Genomic DNA, 27,262 nt, shown 5'->3' with positions numbered 1-27,262 from the left:
CTATAGAAGTCTATGGAAAGTCCCCACAATTCACAAAAACAAATGTGTGTGTGTGTGTGTGTGTTTTCTCCTCAACAGGACATTTGTGGGATGTTTAGTAGTTGACTCTGGTCAGCAGTACTGATGATAGCAGCAGCTCAGCTCTCTCTCTATCTGTCTGTAGGTGCAGTTATGCTTTTATGTTCATCACTGCTACATTACATGCTCTTTGTGTACATTTTAGGAGTAAAGGCCTGTTCACACCAAGACAATGCAACAATGACTGTATGATTTTTTAATCCATCTTTTCACACTGAGGACAACTGAGGGACTCATATGCAACTATTACAGAAGGTTCAAACGCACACTAATGCTTCAGAGGAAAAAACGATGCATTAAGAGCCGGGGGTGAAAACTTTTGTACAGAAAGATGTATACATTTTTCTTATTTTGCCTAAATATTGTTTTTTTTTTTCATTTAGTACTTCCCTACAGAAGCTACAGAAGATACTTACATGTTTCTCAGAAGACGAAATAATTAAAATTTACCCTGATCTTTAAATGCAAATTTTTTTACCCAACTCTTAATGCATTGTGTTTTCTTCTGGAGCATCAGTTAGCGTTGGAGCTTCTGTAATAGTTGCATATGAGTCCCTCAGTTGTCCTCAGTGTGAAAAGATGGATCTCAAAATCATACAGTCATTGTTGGAAAGGGTTAAAATACACAAAAATGCTTAAAAAAAAAAGAATCTGTGGGAGCTGAAGGATTTTTCTGAAGAACAGCAGGCAGTTTAATTGTTCAGGACAAACAAGGGACTCATGAACAACTATCACTAAACAAAAAAACAGCTATGGATGACTCAGGAACAACACAGTATTAAGAATTAAGAAGTATTTTGAACGGGGTCATTTTTATAAATTCAACTATTATTTTCTCTTGTAGACTATATGTAAATGTCTTTTATGTGAAATATTTTATTCAGGTCAGTATTAAAAAATAACATGCATTTTGTATGATCCCTCTTTATTTTGGTAAAATAATTAACATTTTGCAGATTTTGCAAATGTATGTAAACTTTTGATCTCAAATGTATGACAGTAACTATATTAGCATCCACACCAACAGACATTTACTATTACAATAGCTATATTATCAATTAATTATAACACTGTTTATTATAAGCGTGCTGCAGTTCTGTCATGAATGCTTGAGCTCTTTAAATTTTTGTGAATTCTGATTGGCTATCAATGTTTCTGTCATTCATCAACTCGAAAAAAATAGCTTTGAATGTGATTCCAATGATATTATTACAAATTTGTATTTATATTTAACATTGGTGCAAACAGGCCTCAACAGTCACAAATTTTGTGCGAGCGAATCAGCATCTATTTCTGGTAATTTAGAAATAGTAGAATGTTTCTATATCAATTATGGTACCTATTTAACTATACTATAGTTTAGGTGTAATGTTGGTGTTTTTGTTAGAACTGAGGTTAGTGTGGGGTTAAGTCTATAGAAAGGATAACCAGCTGCCTATAAGAACAATAGAATTATATGGAAGAACCCCATTGGGATAGATAAGTAAATGTGTGTGTGTGGTGGAGCATGTTTATGTTTTTATGAAGGCATATATCACTTGCTAATTACTCTTGGGTGGGGCGGGGGGAGGTAGTAAGGACATAAATCACAAACACATTAGTCTAAATGTAATTAGTGGCCATTAAGCACACTGTGCTTTTCATCTGAAATTGAACACACACACCCACCCACACATACGCACTGCTTTTAGAAAACAACTTGCATGCACTACCCAGGCCTAAAATTAATTTACATTTAAATGATATAGTTATTTTCATGCCGTATACTACTTCCCTCCTAAAGTATCTCAGGCGGTGTCTCTTGGAGTAGGGAGATGAGGAGGCTCATATCGGCGCTGGCAGTGGCCGTTCTGGGACATATACTGTCTGATAATGGACTGTAATGGATTGTGGCTAGTGAGGGGTGGAGCAGAGGCTGTGCTGTAACAGTACACAGAAACAGTGACATGAATCCAATGGCAGCAGCTGCTGGAGTCCAGAGCAAAGCCAAGAGGATTTCTAGAGGTCAAACAAGAGTCACGCAGCAGAGTTTGGGATGGGTGTGAAGTGAATTCTGATTGAGCAGTGAGTAGCACTGAGATATATACAGTAAAGTAGTACACACTAAAGCTTGAAATAAAAAGACAGATAAATAGCCGTCAACCTAGCCTATTCACTGAGTGAAGTTAGAAAAATTGAGCGCACAAGATGCAATCTAAAAGTTTGACATGGTGCTTTCATGCCACAAGATGCTGAAAAACTGAAAGATGTGATACAATAGACAAAGGCGTCCACTTAGTGCATATTTAAGTGCTATAATCGAGTCCCTGGTGCATCTACCAACCCAGAAAATGTGAAAAAGAACAACCCAGTCATTTTTTTTCTTAAGCCTTTCTCTGCAAGCTTGTGAAAAAAGGCCCGTCAGATTTCGCTCCACCTGTGATGTAGTAAGCGGATCTTAATATAATATTAGTGCCCCTAATCTGTACGTTTCCACCCACGGCGCCGGCATTGTGTTTTCGCAGTCGACAATGGTGCAGGGGTGCGCGGGGCACAAACTAACGTTGGGTTAATTGTAACACATGTGGTTTAATTATTTCCACACACGCTAGCATAACCTAATTTACAGTATTTACTAGTTGCCATAGCAACACTATACAGACAAAAAAGTGCGCCAAAATTCAAAAGCCTTTTGATGATATCGCTGAATATATATTTTACTATAGTAAAAGTAAATTTCTGGCTGAAGTTTTTAGTATTCATTTAAAATGAGACAAATCTGCCATTATTTTAATCTGTTACTTATCAGTTTAGATAGTTTATTAATGCTTGGTAAGTCAGCAGAAGACACGAACCACTTTAATATTCCAGTTGCGCTGATGAGGAAAGTTGTAACACTGCGTTACAATCTGCCCCGCTATATTAAACTAGGCTATTCTATGGCATTAGCCGTGTAATTTTTACTATTTACTTTTATGGAATTTAAAAAAGAAACACAAGAAACAGGTGAATAAAGATTGACAATCAATGTTTAATGTTGAAGGATTATTATTTCAAGAAATGTAAAGCATTTTGGCTCGTTTATGTGTCTGGTGTTCTATGAGAGCTGTGTTTGAAGGAAGGGAAGTGTTTTTCTATCTATTTGCGCACATTGTTTGAACTATAATGTATAGCTGTGTTTTGCGATCAGGGCCGTCCCACGCATGGTTGCGATGTGTTCATTGTGAACCTCAACAATTAGATATATTTTAATTCTTAAAAAATGGCATTATTTTATTTGAAAAAGTTAATAATTTTATATTATTGACAAAATATTTTAGTTCGTCGTATATATTTTTTTCATTCAATCCGATAACATTTTAAGCTGTCATGTGGTCATGTTACAATGTGCCACTCGCATGTTACAATGTACCCCACCTACAGGGCATGTTGTCACTTTTCACTTCCTTTCTTTTGAGGTAAATAACGAAAAACCTATACACTGTAATTATGAAACAAAGCGACATATATGTACTAGACAAGTGTGAAATTAACATGGATAAAAAATTATACTCTGAACCACATGTGTATTTACACAGACTGAGAAATTCAAAAAGTGTTAGGCTGTGCCCCGCTCTCCCCTACCAGTTCTAACGCCATGGCAAAAGTTGGAGCAAAGCACGCTAAATGTTCTGTCTTTGACTGCAGAACACTATTTAGAGTCGCAGCCTCAGAGGAGACAAGAGAGCAGTGGATTTATTGATTTATTTACTGTATATTACACTGATGCCACACAGATCTAATAAAAACGTGTTTTTTAACTTCACAGACTAAACTGTTTTTGTAACTCATGTTTTTAACATAAACTTGTGTGTATTTGACAGTTTAATTGCAATAAGGCATGAAAGAGAAGTTTAGTACTCACATGCCACGTGACAGCCACTGTGCGTGTGCTTCACATGTGTGCACTCAGAAAACCCTATATTTTAGAATTTTGAACTAATATGGCTTTAAAACGCATGATTTTAGCACGGTAGACATGATAATCAAAACCAAACAGATGCTTTTTAGCAGAATATCTGAGTTACCAGCTGTAAAGCTACAGCCAGAGATTGTCTTACTATAGGGAGATGAGAGGGTCTGTCATACTTACTATTGGAGAAAGAGTAATGGCTAACTTGGATCACGTATCCCTTAATAATCAACACTCAGTCCTGACTGAGATCATCAACTCATTAGTTCAGTTCAAGGAACTCTCTTCTAATGAGTTGATGATCTCATTCAGGTGAGTTAAATAAGAGAGACATACAAAATGTGCAGAGCAGTGGACCCCCAGGACCAGGATTATGAAACCAGTGCTCTACCCCATTGACATCCATTAAAAAAAATGGCCTCTGGTCTCCTTTCCGGCTAGAAGGGATACAGCTCTGGCTACTGGGCATGCGCACATCAGTCTAACGTTATTTCTGTCACACTGTACAACAATATTACTGTTTTTGTATTATAGTAAGTGCTAAGTTTAGGGTTGGGGTAGGTGTAGATGTTAAAAAAAAACAATCTAATAGGTAGAACAATTAATTTCATTGTTAGTTTCTGGTCGGAGCTGTATCCCTTCTAGCCACAACCCTCCTTTCCCACGTACTGCCAGACCTGAAGCATTAGCTTTAGCCGTTACCTTCTAGTGGCTTTGGGTACAGTCCTTTTCTGGAAAAGGGAGGCGGGGAGCAGCAGCTCATTTGCATTTAAGGAGGTATGCCTAGTTCTTTAATGAAACGCTAGATGGGGCAGGCTGACGGGTGTTAACATAACTGATCATATTCACAGCCTTATACAACTTGGCACAAGCTGATTAGTTCATGTTGTGTACGCAGCCAATGGAGTTTGCTCCTTTACCTTTAAATAACTGGTTGGCATTCACTTGAACCTTTCACAGCGTGCTTTCAGAGTTCCTCTGGATCCCTTCACCTTCCCCAGCTCCATCTGTATAGATCTGCTACAGGTTATTTTATATGCTATTTGTGCAGCAGCAGTATGTCTTAAATACTCACAGGACCGTATCGCCATATGCTTTGGCAGTAGAAAGTTCCTGTACCTGCTTGCAGCAGCAGCAATAGTCTACAACTACAGCAATAACCAACAGCAGCAGAAATTCAGCAGCAGCAGCGTAGCAGATCTATTCCGCCAAGATCAAATACATTAACATTGTGATATCCATTACCATGATAAAATCTTCTGAAAGTTGTCATGGAAGAAATGCACAAAAAACAGCATGTTTCTGCTTCCATTTAAAATAAGCATTTTTAAAATGATATAATGAATGATCTGTGGAGTATTTTGAGCTGAAACCTCACAGACGCATTTTGGGGACACCTGAGACTTATATTACATACTCTAAAAAGGGACATAGTAGGTTTTAAAAAACAAAAAGTTGTGGACTAGTGTTCAGTAATTAAATGTTCAGTGAATAGATAGATGCATACAGACTGTACACACACACACACACACACACAAACATACATATATATGTGACCCTGGATCACAAAACCTGTCTTAAGTCGCTGGGGTATATTTGTAGCAGTAGCCAAAAATACATTGTATGGGTCAAAATTATTGATTTTTCTTTTATGCCAAAAATCATTAGGATATTAAGTAAAGATCATATTCCATGAAGATATTTGGTAAAATTCCTACTGTAAATATATCAAGACTTAATTTTTGATTAGTAATATGCATTGCTAAGAACTTCATTTGACAACTTTAAATGTGATTTTCTCAATATTTTCATTTTTTTGCACCCTCAAATTCCAGATATTCAAATAGTTGTATCTCGGCCAAATATTGGTCTATTATAGCAAACCACACATCAATGGAAAGTTTATTTATTCAGCTTTCAGATGATTTATAAATCTCAATTTGGACAAATTGACCCTTATGACTGGTTTTGTGGTATATATACAGTATATATATACATATATACATATATACATACATATATATATATATATATATATATATATATACTCCTTAAATTGGTTTTGATCTTTCTATTCATCTTTGAATCCTGAAAAATATAATGTATCACAGTTTCCACAGAAATATTTGGCAGGCAGCTTGATGTTTTCAACATTGATAATAATCAGAAATTTTCATCAATTACAGAAATGCAATCAATTACATTTTAACAGATATTCACATAGAAAAGTTTTTACAGTATTTTTTTATCAAATACATGCCTTGGTGAGCAGAAGAGACTTCTGAATGTTAAAAAATCTTACTGACCACAAACTGATGAACGGCAGTGTACATACACTCACTTCTACTAAAATTACACATTTTGTAACCTCCATGAAAATGCAAAGTTAATTGCGATCACATTTATGCTTAAGATCTCAGTTTTTTATTCTTAATTAATACTCTCTTTTTCACTCTTCTCTGGGGATCATCTGAAGGATGAAGGGATTGGGGCGGTGAGGAGAGAGGGCAGGGAGGTCAGAAAGAGAATGAAGTGATGAACAGGGCTGTGGGAGGATGGGAAATAAACCTTTGCTATAATGAGAGACATACAGCTGTCAGTCTACACCGAGGCATCTGACAGGGTTGAACTGATGTGACCCACAGAGTTTATGTGCATTTCCTCTTCTTTATCTCAATTTATCAGTTTCTAGGAAATCTACTGTATTTGTTAGTGAGGATCTGAACAACAGCAGCTCTTCTAATAGTGTGTGTCTGAATGTGCAATCATTCTAATACATAAACATCTTCGCTGAACCATGATACAGTGATGCTATCAGAGGGAGATTATTAATGCTGCTTGTTGAGGCTCATGCAGTATCACATCATGAGGTTAGTTAAGGAGAGCTGGGCTGTTTTTAGATGTTTTAGCCCAGAATATCACTATGACACAGTGCTACACATTTTCATATTAGTGTTAGTAACACACACACACACACACGGTATAATCATTGGGAGGAGGAGATCATTGCTAAGATAGGAGATGGAAGGTTGCTAGGGAACATGGATGATGCAACAAGTGAATGTGGAATGGAAATGTCTGGGAAAGAAAGAAAAAATCATTCTGTGCATGTTTATGTTGTAAACACCCCATGATTGTTTGTGCTTGTGTTTTATGTTGTAATCCAGCATGAAAACGAAATATCAAACTAGCGTTACACACACACACAGTGAGGAGGTTCGCTCCGATGACTCCATGTTGACTGGGGATGGAGGGTGAAAAAATGCAATTTGTTGAATAATCCTCAGATTTAATACTCCATAATCCATGAAAAATCCTTTCAGAATGACTGCAGGGTCGAGATTTACAGAGCGCGTGCATTTTGCTGGGTGTGTTTTGTAAACTGTACAGGAGGAGTGTGTGAGCGAGACAGAGAGAGCGAGTGCATGAAAATCTATTTATGTGTGAGAGAGACTTAATTTAAACCCTACAGATGTGTTTAAATGAAACCCTCATCTAGCAGGATTATGATGAGGTGCCTGAGGAAGCTGCTGCATGTACGTGTAGATATGCTTTATTAAATAATCATTTGATATTTCACCTAGAAAAGAGCATGTGTTTTGGTAGCTTCTTTCATTAGACCTTTTTATGTATTTATTTATTTAATTGCGCAAGGACATAAAGTGAAGAATTAGCCCTCCACCAACACATTTTAGGCAAGAGAAAAATTAAGCATCACTATTACTAGTGCTTATATTAGTGTTTATGAGCAAAGCTCTGGCACTGAAGTATTTAAGGTGAAAATAAAAGCAGCTTCACTTCGTTAAGTAATCAGATCACTGTTATATTAGTATTTTTGATATACTATTATAGTTTTTGTTAATAAATTATATTTTATTTTTATATTTTCTTTTTTTATTTTAGTTGTTTTATGTGTTTTTACCATGAGATTTAGATTTTTTTTATATACGTCTGTATGATTGAATTTAGTTTTGGTTTTTAATTTTAGTTTGTTACTTTATTACTTTATTTTTTTATTATTTTATTTTATGCAACTTTTCTTTCTTTTATATCAAGTAGTGAAAATATGTTTTTTCTTTTAGTTTTAATCATAAATCATAACTCTGAATCAGATTTTTCTGAATCAGAAAAAACACACACACGCACAGACCAAATACTGAGTTGTCAACAACCTAAAAGAAAGGCATGGACACATATTCAGTGTTTCAAAATATTTAATGTTTCTGCTCTTTTCTTTCCTGCTTTCATTGATTTTCTTTTTGTTCTTCTGTCTTCTGTCCCTCTCTCATCCTTATCCTTTATTTAACGTCTGAATTGAACTGTTGTCCCTGGCAACAAGCATCCTTGTTTACCTGCGGTCAGCGTGATAATGTGGTCAGCATGCCGCCATGGCAACAGAGGAGGCTGTTGGCTGTGTTGCCATGGCGATGTGGAGTGTCATTGTGTTTCAGATATGATGAATAGTAAATGCTCTAGAAATGTTCCTAGTAAAGGTGCAAGCGGCCTCGGACCGGCAACAAAAGAAAAGTCTTGTTTTTTAAAATGTCTTGTTATTGTGGATCGGTATTTCTCAATCATGGTCCGTATGCCCTCAGCTCTCCTCATGTTTCTCTTTCTCATTCCTCATGGTGTGCTTTTCTCTCTCTCCCTCATTTCTCATTCATGTCTTCACTGTGTTGTCTATCAGGAATTTGTCCTTCACAGTTTCTCAGTCCTCCTGTATTCTCGGTATCTCTCTCCATGACTAAGCACATCGCTGCGCTCGTGACATTTTACAAATGAGCTTCGTGACTCTCCAGTAAACTAGAGCGTGTCTTTTCTCCCTTGCTCTTGCTTTCACTCCTACACTGTTAAAAAGGTTTGTAATTTCAGCAGAAAAGTGTGTGGAATGCTACTACTACTGAAACCTGTTAACTGTAAGTTACCTTGCCATATACAGTATACTAGGCTTTATTGCAATATATACCAAATGATTATATACCAAATTCAAATTCAAATACATTCAAAAATGATGTATTTTGGAAGTAAAAAGCATGAATTATAATTTATGCTGACGTTATCTATTATATATTCATAAGACAATATGTAGAGTAAAAATAAAATGTTAAATGTTTTTAAGGTCAAGTCATATTTTAATGGGAAAAAAGAGATTCCCATCATATTTAATGAGTGTGTTTTTTTTTTTTTTTTGATATTTTTCTTATTTTTGTTGTCGATTATGCATGTCTTTTATGTTACATGTTGTATTGTTACACCTGTATTAATATTGGTGGTTATCAGTGTGCTTTATGCAGATTTTAGTAGGTTTATGTGTAAATCGGTTATTAATGATTCATGAACAATTTGTGTGGCCTTTCCATTTTCTGTGTAATTATAGTCACCTGGCAAGTAAGTGGAATGATCTTTTAAAAGGGAAATTTAAGAAAGAAAAAGAATTAGAGCAAATCAATATATTATGAATAATTTACATGAACTGTAATCTGATCATCAGTATTTTACAATGTCATATAATACTTAATTTTGTGCCAGGTTTTGGGTTTGGGTTGCCAGGTTGAAAAAATCAAGTAAAACACAGGGCAGAAAATGAAGAGAGAAACTCTGATTGGGGGATTTAAACTCTTGACCTCTGGCAACCCTATACACAAGAACTTGAGGAGGTCTAAATGTTGTCTCATTTTTTGTTGAAGAAAATATAGAGAAATTCTGTAGTGTTTTGGAGTTTTTGTTTTTTAAAGCTACATTTTAGTCTGGTCTTTTTGTCAGCACCATGGCAACACATTATAAAGCACTGCGCTTCCAGTCACCGTGATTCCCAGCATCTCACTGGCGGATTCACACGTTCTCTCTTTCACACACACATGCTGTTGAGTGTAATCCAGCGTGTCTCTGTAATCCACATCAGATGGCCATCATTCTAAAGCTGATCTCGACAATCCTGTGCACATTAGTGGAAGTGCAGGGCAGCAGGTTCAAAAGGTCACAGGTTATAAAAGCTGAGGAGCATATGGAAGTCAGCATTAGGCATTATTGCAGAGCAACTGCAGATTGCTGTGTGTGGTTTTATATACCAAGATAATAAACTGGCATGGGAAAAATAGGTGTAGCAGTCATCAAGGTTATGTTAAAAACAAGGCTATGGTTATGTACTGTGTATAGGATGTCTTAATCCATTGGTACAACTATCATGTATATTGCATAAATAGTCTGCATATTGAGTAAACTGAATTATTTTTTATTTTTGTTTATTTTTTAGATGAATCGGCCCATTCAAGTGAAGCCTGCAGACAGTGAGGGGAGAGGAGGTAAATGATTTGTTATTCACATCTTTATTTGGCTTCTTATAAAGATTTGTAATGACTTGGTGAGATCTTCTGCTCATCAAGGCTGCATTCAGTTGATCATAAATATAGTAATATTTATAGAGTAATATTGTGAAATGTTTAAAGTAACCATTTTCTATATGACTGTATATGTTAAAATGTAATTGATTTCTGTGTTCAAAGCTGAATTTTCAGCATCACTACTACTGCATGATCTATCAGAAATCATTCTAATCAATTCTAATAATGAGAAATGTTTTCATTTCTTATTATCATCAATGCTGAAAACAGTTTGTGCATATGTGTGTAAATTCAAAACAACATCATTTGTTCTAGATAAAATGTATTTATTGACTAGCACCTGTGCATTTTATTACTCTGAATAATGTCACTGATTTGCGAATATAACCTTATTGTTCAGTCAGAATTAGAAACCACTACTGGTAAAAGTTTTAGTGGCACATTTCAGCTACTACAAGTAACACTCTCAACAAATATAAAGCTGTATCCATTAAATAGACAATAAAAATAAGAAATGCATATAGTAAAAAGAACAGAAAATACATGTAATAGCAAAGACCACAGTAATTTGTTCTGACTCAGAAAAGTGCTAAACTGAAGCTACACAAATGTCTTCATACATGAGGTTTTGATAAGACAGTCTGACTTTACAGGAACGTCAGAGTTAATGCACTGTGTGAAGGTTACAAAGATTGTGATCCTACAAAACATTCAATAAATTAACATCAATAGGGCTAATGCTGAGTGTCCGAAGGTGAAGGGAAAATACATAGATATTTACATAGAAAAGTTTCCCTTTTTTCTCACCACAGATTTAATTTATTTTTCTATAAATTAACTTCTTTGCCCATATTAGGGTATGAAAATACTGTGTAAACCTATTTCATCACAGGGTTGTTAAATGCTTGATTCTAAATGGCTGACAAACTTTCTAAGATGTGCAATTATTATTTTCCAGTAAACACACAGCTGTGAAGTAGTTCCAGGTCTGTAATTATAGCTTTATATCACTTAACCAAATTATTTAAGTTACTTTTTAACTTAAGTCCCCGCAATAGCAGATTAATCAAAGCCGATGACACTGACTGCAAAGAAATATGACAAAAAATTTCTGTGATTTTCCTGCTAAATAACACGTGCACATTCTTTCTCCTGCACACACATACTGTACGAACGCATGCTCACACAAACACACGGAAATGTCGTCAGTTATTCCATAATTACTTAACATAGTTTTTCATGGTAACATTTAATGCTGGAGTGAATAATGCCTCAACTTGACTGTTTACATTCATTACAGTTTGAATCGATTTTTGAAACACTGTGAAAGCTCTATTGCTTGCGGTGTAAAACAGGCCTAAATGTTTGTATTTGCACAGGCCTCATTACACCGGATTAAAAAATAGGCATGGTGTTGGAAGTCTTATTGCCCAAGTCGCTCTCCTGAACAGAATAAGGAACCAGTGGCTGACTTTCATTGGGAGGTTGTGTTGTGCTGATAGCAGTCATCGGCATATGGTCATTTCCAGTGGTGTTATGTCCAGTGGTTGTGCACAGTAGTATTATGGTGATCAAACATGTCACGCTGATCACTGAGATGAGCCCAAAAACTACAGTGAGTGTGATCAGAATTGCTTCATTGCAGCTGCAGTCTGTCTGGTCTCCTGGACTGGAGCGTTTCTCTGTGTGAATCAAACAACAGAACTGGACTTAGAGACTGTGACTGCTTTTTTCAGAGTAAAAATATGGTGGAAAATGCACCAGATTGTTATTATGCCTAAGTTGACCGGTAACATGACATGCAATATTTAACTCTACAGTGCAATCAGATTTCCCAGTCTTACCATTCACAAGCAGCACACAGGCGTGTGGGTTTCCTTTAACTGTTTCATCATCCACAAAACAGCGATATATTCCGGCATCTTCTATGCGAACACCAGCGATGGTCAAAGAGAGATCGCCGGTTTTGAAGCAGTCCTTAGCCAGCGACGCTCTTCCCTCGTAGCCTTTGCCAGGGTTTATGGATCCATCCGTCTTGAAGTGCAGAACTCTTTCGTTGTCGTGCATCCATGTCACATCCTTGGCATTGACTGCATAACATTTGAGGGTGATGTTGTCTGTCTCTACCACACTCTTGTTCTCAGCATCTATAGGGAACATGATTTAAATCAAATCAGTCAATGATTATGCACTGATGATCTACTCAAGTAGCTCTCTTATACATGACCAGACAAAAGTTTGAAATAAGTTATGATAATGTCTTCTATGCTCACAGAGGCTACATTTATTTGATCAAAAAAACAGTAAAAATTGTGAAAAATGATTACAGTTTTAAATAGCTGTTTTCTATGCGAATATCTATTGAAACGTGATCAAAGCTGAATTTTCAGCATCATTACTCCAGTCTTCAGTGTCACATGATCCTTCAGAAATCATTCTAGTATTCTGATTTGCTGCTCAACAAACACTTCTGATAATTATTAGATTATTATTAGAGGTAATATTGTAAAGTAATAGTTTTTTTCAGCAAGGATGCATTAAATTGATCAAAGCTTTGGTAAATTCATTTATAAATGATTTGTATTTTAAATGAATGCTGTTTTTAATCTTCCTATTCAACAGAGAATCCTGATAGAAATGATTCATGCTTTCCACAAACAAAAACATTAAAAAAAAGAAAAATCTTAACTATTCCAAACTTTTGACTAGTGTAAGAATCAGATACAGTAAAGACTTACATAAAACATCCAGATTAATTTGAGTTTGAACCCCATCACAGATGAACTCATAGCGCCCCTGGTCATTGTAGTTTGCTGATTTGAGAAGCAGGTGGTTGTCTTCACATCCGAATTCTTCCTCAAATCCTTTTTCAGCCGCGCACATACGGTTTTTGTATGTGGCGATTGTAGCATCTGTGGGGTGTTTCTTTCTCCATTCAGCGTGAAGACAGACACTGGCATTACCAGGGAATGTGTACAGTTGGTTTATTAACTTAAAATCAGACTGAATACTCTGGCAGAACATTCCTGAAACAAAATTACAGAAGATGTAGACACTCTAATGATAATGCCATTATCAAAGTGTAATTACACAAAGTAAGCACTGACTAATACACTCGTAAAACTAAAGGTTCTTTACTGGCATCTGTGGAAGTGTTATCATCCACAGAAAATTTCCATTGTACAAAAGGTTCTTTATAGTGGAAAAAGGTTCTTTAGATGATCTTCACACTAAAAACTAAACGGTTCTTTCAAGATCTGTTCACTGAAATGTTCTTTGAGAAACCAGAAATGGTTCTTTTGTGGCATTGCTGAGATAAACATCTTTTTGGATCCTTTCATTCTAAGCATGTAGTTAATATAGGTTTAATGTAGGACTTAGTTTGGGTTAGTTGATTGCAATTTTGCAATGTACTTTAGTACTGTGTACTAAACAGATATACAGCTATACATATGCATGCATTTGAATTGCAAGAAAATAATTACTCAGCCAAATGCATATGAAATATACAGTAGTACTGAACATCAGTACAGCTATGATTATAGCTGTTTATACTGTATAAATAAACAACAACAAACTAAATAATAAAGGTGAAGACAAAAAAAGAGATGGCCTACCTTTGAAAAAGACAACCATAAAAGCAAACATCAAATTCAGAATAGACTTCATTGTGATGCACTGAAACACACATTAGCAAATACCATTATATGATATGTCAGTCTCATGCTCTGCTTCCAGTACGGTCAGAATGCAAAGATTTACACAAGGCGTGACAGTCACGCTTGTGGCCTAGCTGATTAGCTGCAGATTTATTAAACCCCAAAACCCACAACTCATAACTGTGAATTTTTGTAATGCATAATTAATCACAGATTTATTTACCTGCATTGTTGAACACAGTGGTCTGATCCTCACACGTCGGTGGATCGACAGCGTGACTGAAGCAACATCAGATGTTCATTTCATCTCACAGCAAAATCACTCAATATAATATTCAACAATATAAGTGCTCTAAATATAGCTAGAGCTCTTGCTAGAGCTGTCAACGTTTCCTAATCAGCCGTAAAAGTTTACGTTCTATTGTGATGCTAGTGTTGATAACAGAGTGTAGCTTCTTCCTCTTCCGCATTCTATGACATGCGCAGTTTGGCACACAACTAAAATTGAGCTCCTCCCATAGAGCTTTATGGCAAAACATTTGAACATTTAAATGATAATTTACTAGACTAAAATGTCTAGTTCATTTTAGCTTAAATTGTTCATTTTAGCATTTGTATGTTACTTGTACTTTTTTAAATAATAGAATTTAATGTAACGGTGACCTTTGGGTTTTCAACATGTATTTCTTTTACTAGAAAATATAAATACTAGTACTTTTCATTTTAAACAGTTATCTTATCCAGATTTATTGGGCACTCATAATAATAACTCATAATCATTATAGCTTTTCTCCATAGTATGCAAACAATGGTAAATAATAATGCAGCAAAAGACAAAGATGAGATTTCTGTGTCAGTGTTTTAAACCAATACAATTTAAGCAACAGATGTTAAAACGGCCTGCCATGCAGTGCGTTGCACTACTATAAATATCAGGAAGAGTGATGTGATGACATCAGAGGCATGTTGCAACACATTCACACTGAGCGAGTTGTATTAGTGAGGATATTTGGACCTCATAAATATAACAATACACGCACACACACAGAGTTCATATTACAGTCAGCTCATCCTGCCCTCTGCTGGAGACTGATTGAAAAACCTGGAATTGAAATAAAGTCAGATAAATGATGTTGAATAACAGATCATAACCATTTCTCCCTTTTTCACTCTTTTTAGAGGACAGAAAGCTGTTTGTGGGCATGCTGGGAAAGCAGCAGTCTGATGAGGATGTGAGAAAGATGTTTGAGCCGTTTGGCAGCATCGATGAGTGTACGGTACTGAGAGGACCTGACGGCACCAGCAAAGGTCTGTTAAATGAACAAAAATGAAAATGTGCTCAAAAAAATGATGATGTAGATGAGTTTGTTTCTCCATCAGATTTTGAGAAATGTGTCATTCCATCACTTGCTCACCAGTGGATCCTTTGCAGTGAATGGGTGCCGTCAGAATGAGACTCCGAACATCTGATAAATACGTCACAATAATCTACAAGTAATCCACACGGCTCTTCAAACTGTTGCTTTTGGCTAACATACAAGTTCTCTTTTCATAATAACACTTCCTCCAGTGAAAAGGTTGTCTGATCTGAATCAGGAGAGAAATGTGCACAGATCAAGCACCATTTACAAGCCAAAATAGCTCTAAATAAACATGTGGCTAGATTTTGAGACAACAGGAGATGGACTTTTTCACTGGAGGAAGCGGTATTTTGGATTATGGACTCATATTTTGGCCAGAAGTGACTGTTTGAAGTTAAAAACATCTTAATGATGGATTTGTTTTAGCTTTTGTCTTCTCAAGATGTTAACTGATCGCTGGAGTGGTGTGGATTACTGTGATGTTTTTATCAGCTGTTTGGACTCTCATTCAACTTACTGTGTGTTTCTTAATCTGATGTTTATGTTGTTTTGACAGGTTGTGCGTTTGTGAAGTTCCAGAGTCATTCAGAGGCCCAGTCTGCCATTAACAGTCTGCATGGGAGCCGAACTCTACCTGTGAGTGAGTCCTCCTCTCTCCACTCTCCTCTCGGTCTCTCCTCTTCTCCTGTAATCTCTGTCTGTCTGTGGTCAGGGCGCCTCCTCCAGTCTGGTGGTGAAGTTTGCGGACACAGAGAAGGAGCGCGGGCTGCGGCGCATGCAGCAGGTGGCCTCGCAGCTCGGGATCTTCAGTCCAGTGACACTCAACTTTAATGCATATAATGCCTACACACAAGCAGTGAGTATAACATACAGACACACACACAAACACACACATCTGGATTCATTAACGTGACAGTAAAGACATTTCTAATGCTACAAAAGATTTGTTTCAAATAAATGCTGTTCTTTTGAACTTTCTGTTCATCTGTGAATCCTGAAAAATAAAATGTGTCACAGTTTTCACAAAAATACTAGGGAGCTGTTTTCAACACTGATAATAATCAGAAATGTTTGTTGAGCAGCAAATCAGCATATTAGAATGATTTCTAAAGGATCCTGTGACACTGAAGACTGGAGTAATGATGCTGGAAATTTGATCACTTTTGATCCCAGCAGTAAATTACATTTAAATATATATTCACATAGAAAACAGCTACTTTAAATTGTAATAATGTTTCACAATATTACTGTTCTTACTATATTTATGAACAAATAAAAGGCTTGGTGAGCAGAAGACACTTCTTTCAAAAGTCAAAATATTTTCCTTAATAATTATAATAATACATTATAATGTATTATTTTATAAATAAACACGTTTTCATTTTTGAGTCATGCTATATGACAGCTGTGTCCCCTGTACATATTTACAGTGTTGGACCTTATTAGTGAGCAAAGTAAATAAACTAATGAGAAAACAGTTTTGTATTTACTTAATTTCCTTTCGTCTACTGAGCCAAAAGTGCCCATAAAGAACCAAAACTTGTAAAGTTTATTTTAATATTTGGAATATCAAATCCATACAAATATTAGTAAGTACAGTTTATTTTAGTTTAAGGTTGAAAATCTGAATCTAGGTCTAATATAAGGGTAAATAAAATAGAAACACAAAAGGCAATAAAAAAAAAAAGAAAGAAAATAATAAAAATTGTTGCAATAAAAATTTACTGTGTACCGTTAAAGGAGAGGTCCACTTCCAGAATAAAATGTTCATGTCATTCTTTCTTGAGTCGTAAAGAAATTATGTTTGTTGAAGAAAATATTTCAGGATTTTTCTCCATATAGTGGACTTTTATGGTGGCCATAAAAGTTTGAACTTCCAAAATGCAGTTTAAATGCAGCTTCAAAGGACTCTAAATGATCCCAGCCAAGGAAGAAGAGTCTTATCTAGTGAAACGACCATTTATTTTCTAAAATAAATTACAATTTATACACTTTTTAACCACAAAGGCTCATCTTGTCTAGCCTGCGATGCGCATGTGATCTTTGTGCACTCCGGGTCATGACAGTTAGGGTATGTTGAAAAACTCTCATTTTCTCCTACAACTTCAAAACCATCCTACATTGCTGTTTTACCTTTATGTTTAAAGGGCATTTGACCTTGTTTGCACATTCACTTTGTAAACACTGGGTCTGAGAGCCCTTTAAAGCTGCATTTTGGAAGTTCAAACTCGTGGGCACCATAGAAGTCCACTATATTATATATATAATTCCTGAAATGTTTTCCTCAAAAACATATTTTTTTTACGACTGCAGAAAAAAAGACATGAACATCTTGAATGACAAGGGGGTGAGTAAAATATCTGTAAAGTTTCGTTCTGGAAGTGAACTAATCCTTTAACTCCTTCCTCTCTCTCTGTCTCAGCTGCTTCAGCAGCAGGCGCTGGCTGCGCAGTCGGCATATCTGTCACCTGTAGCGACAGTAGCGGCAGTGCAGATGCAGCAGATGGCAGCACTCAATGCTAACGGCATCATAGCTGCACCCATCACTCCCATCACACCCATCACGCCCTCTTCAGGTGATTACCACCATCACCACACCAGCAGCATTACAGCAGAACTACTAACTTATAACACATAATTTCAAGAATCTTTTATATGTATTTTTTATGTTTTTATATGTGACCCTGGAATACAAAACCTTAACTAGTCTTAACTAGCACAGGTATATTTGTAGCAGTAGCCAAAAATACATTTTCTGGGTCAGAATGATAGATTTTTCTTATATACTAAAAATCAGTAGGACATTAAGTAAAGATCATGTTCCATTAAGATAAATGTATGTAAATTTCCTACCGTAAATATATCAAAATTCAAAATTCAAAATCTCAGCCAAATATTGTCTTATAACAAACCATACATCAACGGGAAGCTTATTTATTTAGCTTTTAGGTTTCAAAAAACAATTGACTTTGAAATATGGATAAAGTATTACTGCTGAATATGGTGACATGCATTTATAAACAAATATATATTTTAATATAATTTCTCTTGAAACTTATATGCCATGTATTTAATTTGCAATTACACATTTGATGAAGTTGCAATTACATTTACAATGCAATTACGTTTACTTCTTTAAGCATGACAAAAGATTATTAAAACAATTATTAAAAAATATAATTTAAATCAAACTTTTAACTTTACATTATTCCAAAGTGCAGTTTTAAAAGTGTACTTAAGTGTGTTATGAAAGTGCCTCTATTTAACTCAAGTGGCCTTTTATTTCATTATATTATCTGCAATTAAATTTTTAAAAATATACTTTTAAGATTTTGGGGTTTTATGCAACAGTCAGTGTTTACCAGTCTTTTACTCGTCAATCTAAACTCTGTGCTGCTCTGTGATTGGCTACAGGCGCAAACACTCCGCCCACTATTGCAGCCACTCCCGTCTCGGCTCTGCCTCCACCAATAGGAGTGAACGGCTATAGTCCCATACCGGCAACCACCAACGGACAGCCAGCATCAGAAATCTACACCAATGGTGTTCATCCATATCAAGGTGAGTTTAAATGAACAACAGCCTAGAACACACAATCCTCTAGAATCATGGCAGTGAGATTAGCATGCACATAAACCACTCACATTTATTCAGAAACTGCAAAAAGCTTTCTCTTCACGGTCTCTCCAGCTCAGAGTCCAGTGGCAGCGGCGTTAGATCCGCTCCAGCAGGCGTACGCAGGCATGCAGCACTATACAGGTGACTGAGCTGCTGCGTCTCTCACTGACAATATTTTGTGTCAAATCAATCGTTGTCGTGCTGTATCAACATGTGTCAGACTCTCTCTGTTTCACAGCCGCCTACCCGACTGCATACGGATTGGTCAGCCAGCCGTTTATACAGCAGCCCACCCTGGTTGCCCAACAACAACCACAGCAGCAGAGAGAAGGTGATGTCATTTCCTGTTTAAAATAAAGACAATCCGCGTACTTCCTCAGACGTTAGTCTGTACCCTTGTGAAAATGCATACCTTTAAAAGGAGTACTTATTAGGGAATTAAAGTGTGAACGCAGTGTGATGTTTTAGACACTTACCACATGAAAATGTTTTATAGTTTAATTTTAATCTAAATGCACTTAGCTGAACTTTACAGTATTTTGACTTACTTATGTAGGACTTAAGTACATCTTTATATATATAATTTCATAATAACTTCTTTGAAATGTGGATAAAGTTACTGCTGAAGTTACTGACAAGCATTTACGATAAATTAAAATATACGCAATGTAATTTCTATTAAAACTTATATGTCATGTATTTAAATATATTTGTAATTGCACATTAACAATGAAGTTACAGTTAAGTACATTTAAAATAGATTAACTTTAAATGTAATATTAAATAACACTAGAGTTAAAATCAAAATATGTGTACTAAAAATCATGATAAAAGATTATTGAAACATCATTTAAAATGTACTTCATTAATATATATGGTATTTTCACAATTTCTTTGAGATTTTGAGAAACACACTTGCGATACAGTTACATGCACTTCTTTTTCACACTAATCATTTGTTAAGTCACAAATATGCATGTTTATAAATCATTGCGTATGAGTTTCTCATTATGATTATGTGTGTCTATTAAGCTAACAATGACTCTAATGTGTGTGTGTTTGTCCCGCAGGTCCTGAGGGGTGTAACATCTTCATTTACCATTTGCCTCAGGAGTTCACTGACTCAGAAATGCTCCAGATGTTTTTGCCATTTGGTAACGTCATTTCTGCAAAAGTCTTTGTCGATCGGGCCACCAATCAAAGCAAGTGCTTCGGTAAGAATGAGCACCGTACATGTCCCTGAAAATACTAACCTTCAAACTCTGTGCACAACTGAGCTTGTGAATCTACGGTTCTGCTATTGCCAGTGTCATGCTTTACCAGATGAGCTACAGGTAGCAACTACATAGAAATCACAATTACAATCACACAGGAATGCGCAACCATTCCCACCTCAGCAACTGCATAGCAACGGTTTGGTAAACACCTCCAACACAATGGTGAGTTTTGCTTGGAAACTGAACATTCGTCTCTTTGTCTTTTCTCTTTCTCAGGCTTTGTGAGCTTCGATAACCCAGCGAGCGCTCAGACGGCCATCCAGGCCATGAACGGATTTCAGATCGGCATGAAGAGACTCAAAGTGCAGCTGAAAAGGCCGAAAGATGCCAACAGACCCTACTGAGACACAGGCAGGTGAGAGATGACAAAACGTGAAAATTCTGCAGGGATTTTTCTGAATTAGGATGTTAAACACACTTATAATGCAGAATAGGAGGAAAAGAAATCATTTTTCACAATAAGTACAAAAACAGTGCAAGTAGTATGAAATATGACATTAAAAAGTGTATAAATCACCAATTTTTCTGAAGTAAAACTCATAATTTTTCAAAAGCAATAACTTCCCCTTCCCCTCTCAACGACATCTCTTTATGACGTGAGACCTGAAAAAGGGGTTGGACTACGTTGACTATCCAATGACCAGGATTTTAGCACTCTTCGCAGGTGTTTGATTGACAGATGATCTGACCATTCGTAACACAGAATCCTCCATTTTGTTCAACAAACAAACCAAACAGGAAAGTTAATAGATTAACATCAGTAGTCAAACTTGAAAATGGCGTATTGACGTATTTCCGTGGTTGAGACAACACACCATCTGATGTTCGTTAATGTGTATTTCAAGCTATGACTAGCAGGAAGAGATTAATTCATGTTTGAACCGCTAAAACTGAGGCGCTACAGTGATCTGTCACATCAAAGAGCCTCAAAAATTATATTTATTGTTTGAATTTCTTTAAAAACGGACAAAATTTTAAAGCCGAGATTTTGTTTAATACCAAAAGTATCCTGCTGTCTGTCTTGGCGCGTGGTCAGTGAGGCATGAGAACGCAATCAGCTCGGCACGGCTCTCTTTACTACTAATTATTGCATGAAATAAACATGAATGAACTTTAGAGTTATGTTATCTCAACCGCAGAAAGACGACAAAACACGATAGTCCACTGATGTAATCTAACTCTCTTGTTTGGGTTGTATGTCCAACAAAATGGCTGATATGCCATTGTGATTGGTCAGATCGCCTGTCAGTCAAACTCCCGGCAAAGAGTGCAATCCTGCCCAACATTCCAGAAGACGTTTTACTTGGATATATCCACAAGTTTCCTACGCCCCATGAGGCCTTGCGTCAAAAGTGGGAGCGTCTTCCGGTTCAATGTAAACAAGCGGGACGTGACACTCATTCATTCACCAGTTGACAGGAGTGACGGGCAAATGAAGCCTTGTGAAGCACTGAGACTTTCCTCTGACTGTTTCGGGAAAAGATTCAAAGCTTCGAGAGTGACGAAAACAGCGCGATCTGGTGGTTAGTGAAAAATAAAGCAGCCAAAAGACTAAAGCTCTGTCGGAAGATGCATTCGCCACAATTTCCATAGATCGGTCCATGTTATATGCACAAATACAAGCCTAACTGTGTGTGTGTTTGTTTGTTGAATTTCTGACTAAATTAATTTATAAATTAATTTATAAATTAATTTACCCATTGAATAGTGCCATTAAATGTAAGTACGAATATCAATATGATGTAATAGAAGAATAATGTACACATACAGTATATTAATTGCATATATATGGCATATATTTAATTTTCCTGAAATAATTTGTATTATTCATATTACTTGTATGACCGGGTATTTAATAATGTAATTATTAAATAGGTCCCAATGAAAATGTACTCGCAAAGTAAGATCTGGGGGTCGAACATTAGGACACGCAAAGTGAATCGCGCACATGACTGGACAGAAAGTGAGGCTTTTACGACAGGGATTTCTACGTTAACAAGCCTCAAATCGAGGCTTCATCTGGTATGCCCTTTAACACAAGCTCTGATGTCTCGGTTCAAATGTCATTTCACTAGTTGACAGTCATTGTTGTGCATATAAGAAGGTAATGACATCTCTCATAAAGATGTTTACAAAGTAAACAATGGTCTTAGGCTCTTGGCTAATTAGCACACAAATACCACTGGTGGTATTTTAATTTTAATTTAATGTTCCCACGTTCTTTTTTACAGTAGCACCACCCGGAAACTTGTGGATATGTCACATTAAGGAAAAAAGACAAAAATAAATAAGCCTAGTAATAAATACTATGATGCAGTTCTTGGTTATTGATGCTGCTCTTTGTATTCTCTCTGTGAAAATCACAAACCACACGACAAGCTCCAAACGGCCAATCATAAATGACGGAGACCCTGTGGCCATGGTTACCTAGCAACAGATAATCTACTACCTCTGAAGTTGTAGTAAGTTGATTGGCCTGTTTGGTTGCCATTGGCAACTGCCTGTGTTTGGGTTACCGTGGCAACTGCCTGTGTTTGGGTTGCTCTTTGTTTTTCTGCCCGTCGCCCCAGCGACTGGCTGTGAGGTGGGCTGCATGCAGTGTTGCCGTGGCTACGATGAATTGTTTGGTGCATTTGTGACTTTGATTTCACTGATCAGTTACTGTGAGATTTGACTGTTCGTTTTTCAGTTTGATTAGAAATGAATTACACATTAGTAACCCTCTCACTCTCTCTCTGATCCTGAACTAGACCGCAGTTTCTAAAGTGTTCTATTTTGTGCTGTAAATGGTGTGCTTATATTTACGAATGCATCTTTTAACTGTGTGAAGGTGAATGATTCAGAATGTTTATCATATGAGAGCAGGTAAACAGGTGAATGCAGCTGTGACTAAAATATTAGTTCAATTTAAAATTAAGATTCTGGCATCATTTACTCACCCTCATATTGTTCCAGACCCATATGCAAAAGAAGATATTTAGAGGAATGTTCATGCAGCTCTTTCCTATTAACAAAAATGGAACTAAATGTACAAGTAAAACTTGTGTGCCATATTTAAGTCTTCTGAAGCCACTGTGCAAATTTAAGCCTCATATTCAAACTCGGCAAGATTAATAAAACAGAATATGAGAGTGAATAAATGACGTTTTAATTTCTAAAGTACCTTCTTTATTGTGGAGCATCTGATGGTGATGTTACAGTAAGTACAGTGCCTGGTCCTTAATGGAGAAAATGCCAACAATACAGGAATTCTGAGGAAGATTATTTTAAGTGTTGGATTAGTAAACCTAATCTGAATAGTAATTGTATTTGTACTCCAAAAAAGAGTAGCTGTTCAGTTCCTCAGCAAATACCCAGAATTCCTGTTGCAACTTACACCAGAGAGTGATGCATGTTGGCTGCAATGAGAATCGCTCTAAACGCACACATACAGTATAAACACATGCACATGTAATCATCACTACAACATTGCAATATGCAAGCACTATGATCTCCAGAGCACACACACACAGCAGTCTTGAGCTTCACTGTGACCTGCATGGACAGTGTGAATGTGTTTGCGTGCATAAAGGCACATCCGATATGGCATATATGCAGCAACTGAGGTGTTTGACAGGTTGTGAGTAAATTTCCTAAGGTTTGAGGTCAGGTTTGGCTCTCCTCAGAAGTGAAGTGTGTAATTTTATCAATGTTAAAACTCCTTCTCTTATCCAAGTTAAATCCTATGTCTCTGTAAAACCTTGATTTATTGGTTTGAGCATCATGACCATCCTGTCACTACAATGATTTAACTAGATTTGGTGACAAAATTACACACTTAAAAACTTACACTGTAAAACTGCAATTTTTGCATTCAGTTACAGAAGTATTTCTGTAATGCTTTCCAAAAACAGCATGTCTGATATTTAACATTTTTGCTCACACAGAGATTTCATAATAACAAACAACTTTCGGTAATTCAGTGAGTTAATTCATTGAATGATTCATTACAGTGATTCAAACCAAAATGATTTGAATCTTTTTGATTCATTATAAGAGCCATCACAGGAATCACTCGACTGGGAAGAGTGTCAGTATACCGGTAGGTCATCTAACATGAGCGAGATGAGTGGGTGATGATAAAATGATGATGTTTTCATTCACACCGAGGAACCTGAAGAAACAGATGTTAACCTGAAAGCTGAATCACTGTCTTTGACCGGCTGCTTTTTGCCTGTGATCCAAAGCAGAGAGTTTAACAGTGTAAACATAAGTGTAATGCAATCAATCTGTCTCTTTCTGTCTGTCGTAGGTTGGAGATTATTGCAGCATTCACGCAGCAGACGGACTCCAGACACTGAGCTGCACAGGCTGAATTGCTAACGTGAGATGTTTTTTATCTCGCACACTCACGTGTGTGTGTATATGCAAAGGACAAATAAAAGATCATGTACATAAATCAACATGCATTTAAACACACAAGCACACACAGTTACAGAAAGATGTCAATGGTATTAACATACACACACACACACACACACACACACACATGCTACTTCCTATGGACCTTCTCAACTCTACAAATGTATAAAATAGTATCATTTTTCATACAAAATGTAAAAAAATAAATAAATAAATAAATAAATAAATAAAAATGACAATTAAAAGAGAGAAGACCAGCCACAGTAAATGACCATAATCAGGTTTAAATAATTAAGCGTAAAATAAACTATTTAAAAAAGAAAAAAGAAAATAAGAATAGTTGCATTAAAGCAAAAGACGATAGTTACAGTATTATTGTTATTATTATTATTATTATTGTAAGAAAAAAAAAATCTTAAGATTTCTACTTTTTCATTATAAATGTGATGTAAGGGGACTCAGGAACTTCTGGGCAAGTTTTAATATTTTATCTTTTTATTTATCTATTTATTCATATTTGAAAAACATGGTTTGGGATGTGGTCTCTTGGTTTTCATGTTTTTTAGAGAATACATTAAAGCAACTGTAAAACTTTGTAACTTATTGAAATATGAATTACAATGATGATATTTATGTCTTAACTTTTTTGACCAAACTTTTGTTTCTAATTTAAATAAAATAAACGTATTAAAAGAAAGGTCTGTCATATGTTTCCTGGATCGAGGTCTGTGTGCATCGGAGAGAAAGCATGTGTCGTACTGAAGATTCTGACAGGTGTAGATATTGAGGTTCTTGTGTTTCAAGACAATGAAGATCAACTGTCCGTCCTCTGACAGTTTGACATATACATTAACAACACGGCATAAAATGCATTATACATATACTTGTTTCAGTGTTCAGGACTGACACATGCAGAATGAGTTCAGTAAAAGATGAGTCTGTTCATCAGATTTGTAGGAATGTGTCATTCCATCACTTGCTCACCAGTGGATCCTCTGCAGTGAATGGGTGCCGTCAGAATGAGTCCAAACAGCTGATAAAAAAACATCACAATAATCCACAAGTAATCCACACCACTGCAGTCCATCAGTGAATGTCTTGAGAAGTCAAAATCTGCATGTTTTAAGACATTTTTAACTTTAAACTGTTTCTTTAGGTTAAAATATGAGTCCATAATCCATAGTATCCATAGTTCCTACAGTCACAATCACATACCAATTACTTTTTGTGCTCACTGTATGCTAAGAAATATTAATACAACTTTAATGTTTAATGTAATTTAATGTTATTATTGAAACGTATGACATATTGAGCACAAGACAAAACTTTTTCAAATACACTACTCGATTGCAGTACTTCAGTTTCACCAGCAGGGGACAGTGTGCTAGTGCCGACTTTATCATTTTGATCACCAAATGGCAACAACATTCACCATGTTGAAAGATTGCAGTAATGAACCCTTTTGCCATACAGCTGAATAGAAAAATGCATTTGTGTTTCCATCACTATGTGAGTGCCACTGAAACTCCCTCACTCATTTTCACTGATGATCACAACACTGCTGATGGTGGCAGATAAAATGAATCTTAGCTGGTCAAGATGAAGCAACTTTCTCAAAACTTAATTTAATTTTTCATACTCAAAAAATCATATTTCAATGAACTAACTTTCAGTAAAAGATTTACAAGAAAAAGAAAATGTTTTCAAACATCCACAGTCTATCCTGACAAACTCTAGACACTAGCTTTTTAATGTAGTTTTTTTGTTTTTTACATGCACCGATTTTATACCTTGAAAAGTGTATAATGCAAAGTTACACAATTGCATTTTTCAGTTACAGTTTTATATACTATATATATATACTGCACAATGTAACCATCATATAAAAGCAGGAAAATGTATGTCCTGTTTATAAGACTATAAAATCAGTTGGGTGAATGATTCAATGACTCACTCAAAGCCCACAAACAAAAAGACGCTTGTCGCCACCTACAGAAAAAAGAACCGGCAGAATAGGCGGTTTCCTCACAAATACACTTTATTCAGTTTACTAAAGCCTTTCCTCCATTGTCATCCATTCAAAACAGTCTTCTAGTCTCCTTGCCATGTAAATCGCCACTTTTTTTCCTACCCCAGAGTCTCCGTCTAGGGGAGGAGCTCTGCTGAGATCGCAAGGGAATACGTTTTGTTCATTGGCCAACATTCGAAAGGCGGGCCAATGAGAAATCTCAACCAATAGCGTGAGCAGGGGGCGGGGCTAACGGTCTGTGCCATCAGTTGTGTTTTAAGGGCAAGATTAATAGTTAGATTAACCACCAAAACAATGAAATGATATTTGTGTGAATACCGTTTCATTAAATGTTTTGTACTTCATAAATCAATGGTCAAAAATGCGGGGAACATTTATAATGCATTTTAAGTACAGATACGTGACAGTCAAAAAATGTTTTTAAACTTTCCAAAGCATGTAATATCTACGCAGCTTTCTATTATGAAAGAGCCCGGAAGAGTGAGTCTCTCTCTCTCTCTCTCTCTCTCTCTCTCTGTCTGATGAGCTCGAGCGTCACGATGTTTAAGTCCCGCCCGTTCCGTTATT

At 36.2% G+C, this 27,262-nt stretch overlaps 2 protein-coding genes across 4 annotated transcripts in view; one reads left to right on the top strand and one right to left on the bottom strand.

Moving 5' to 3' along the window:
- The window catches only part of celf3b (cugbp, Elav-like family member 3b), a 38,251-nt gene extending 12,862 nt beyond the window's left edge, over positions 1-25,389 (top strand). Inside the window, exons 7-17 of one of the 3 annotated variants that reach the window (XM_051130641.1) lie at positions 10,263-10,311; positions 15,189-15,317; positions 15,927-16,006; positions 16,083-16,226; positions 17,793-17,946; positions 18,785-18,931; positions 19,061-19,129; positions 19,209-19,319; positions 20,059-20,202; positions 20,482-20,616; positions 24,557-25,389. In XM_051130641.1, coding sequence (XP_050986598.1) covers positions 10,263-10,311; positions 15,189-15,317; positions 15,927-16,006; positions 16,083-16,226; positions 17,793-17,946; positions 18,785-18,931; positions 19,061-19,129; positions 19,209-19,319; positions 20,059-20,202; positions 20,482-20,609 — 1,155 coding nt within the window. In that variant the 3' untranslated portion in view covers positions 20,610-20,616; positions 24,557-25,389. Of the gene's footprint in view, positions 1-10,262; positions 10,312-15,188; positions 15,318-15,926; positions 16,007-16,082; positions 16,227-17,792; positions 17,947-18,784; positions 18,932-19,060; positions 19,130-19,208; positions 19,320-20,058; positions 20,203-20,481; positions 20,621-24,556 lie in introns of all 3 variants that reach the window. The other 2 variants (XM_051130639.1, XM_051130642.1) reach the window with 2 other exon arrangements.
- On the bottom strand, positions 10,579-15,177 carry LOC127178025 (uncharacterized). The gene is made up of 5 exons (XM_051130646.1): positions 14,233-15,177; positions 13,968-14,028; positions 13,089-13,376; positions 12,195-12,497; positions 10,579-12,032 (listed from the first exon to the last, which is right to left on the bottom strand). The coding sequence occupies exons 1-5, from the start codon at positions 14,236-14,238 to the stop codon at positions 11,746-11,748; spliced, it is 945 nt and encodes a 314-aa protein (XP_050986603.1). The 5' UTR covers positions 14,239-15,177; the 3' UTR covers positions 10,579-11,745.
- Positions 25,390-27,262: the final 1,873 nt, after the last annotated feature.

Source organism: Labeo rohita, chromosome 16 (assembly GCF_022985175.1).
Source record: "Labeo rohita strain BAU-BD-2019 chromosome 16, IGBB_LRoh.1.0, whole genome shotgun sequence".
Lineage (NCBI taxonomy): Eukaryota > Metazoa > Chordata > Actinopteri > Cypriniformes > Cyprinidae > Labeo > Labeo rohita.
Note: the sequence above shows the minus strand (reverse complement) of the source record. Positions and strands in the feature narration are given on the sequence as shown.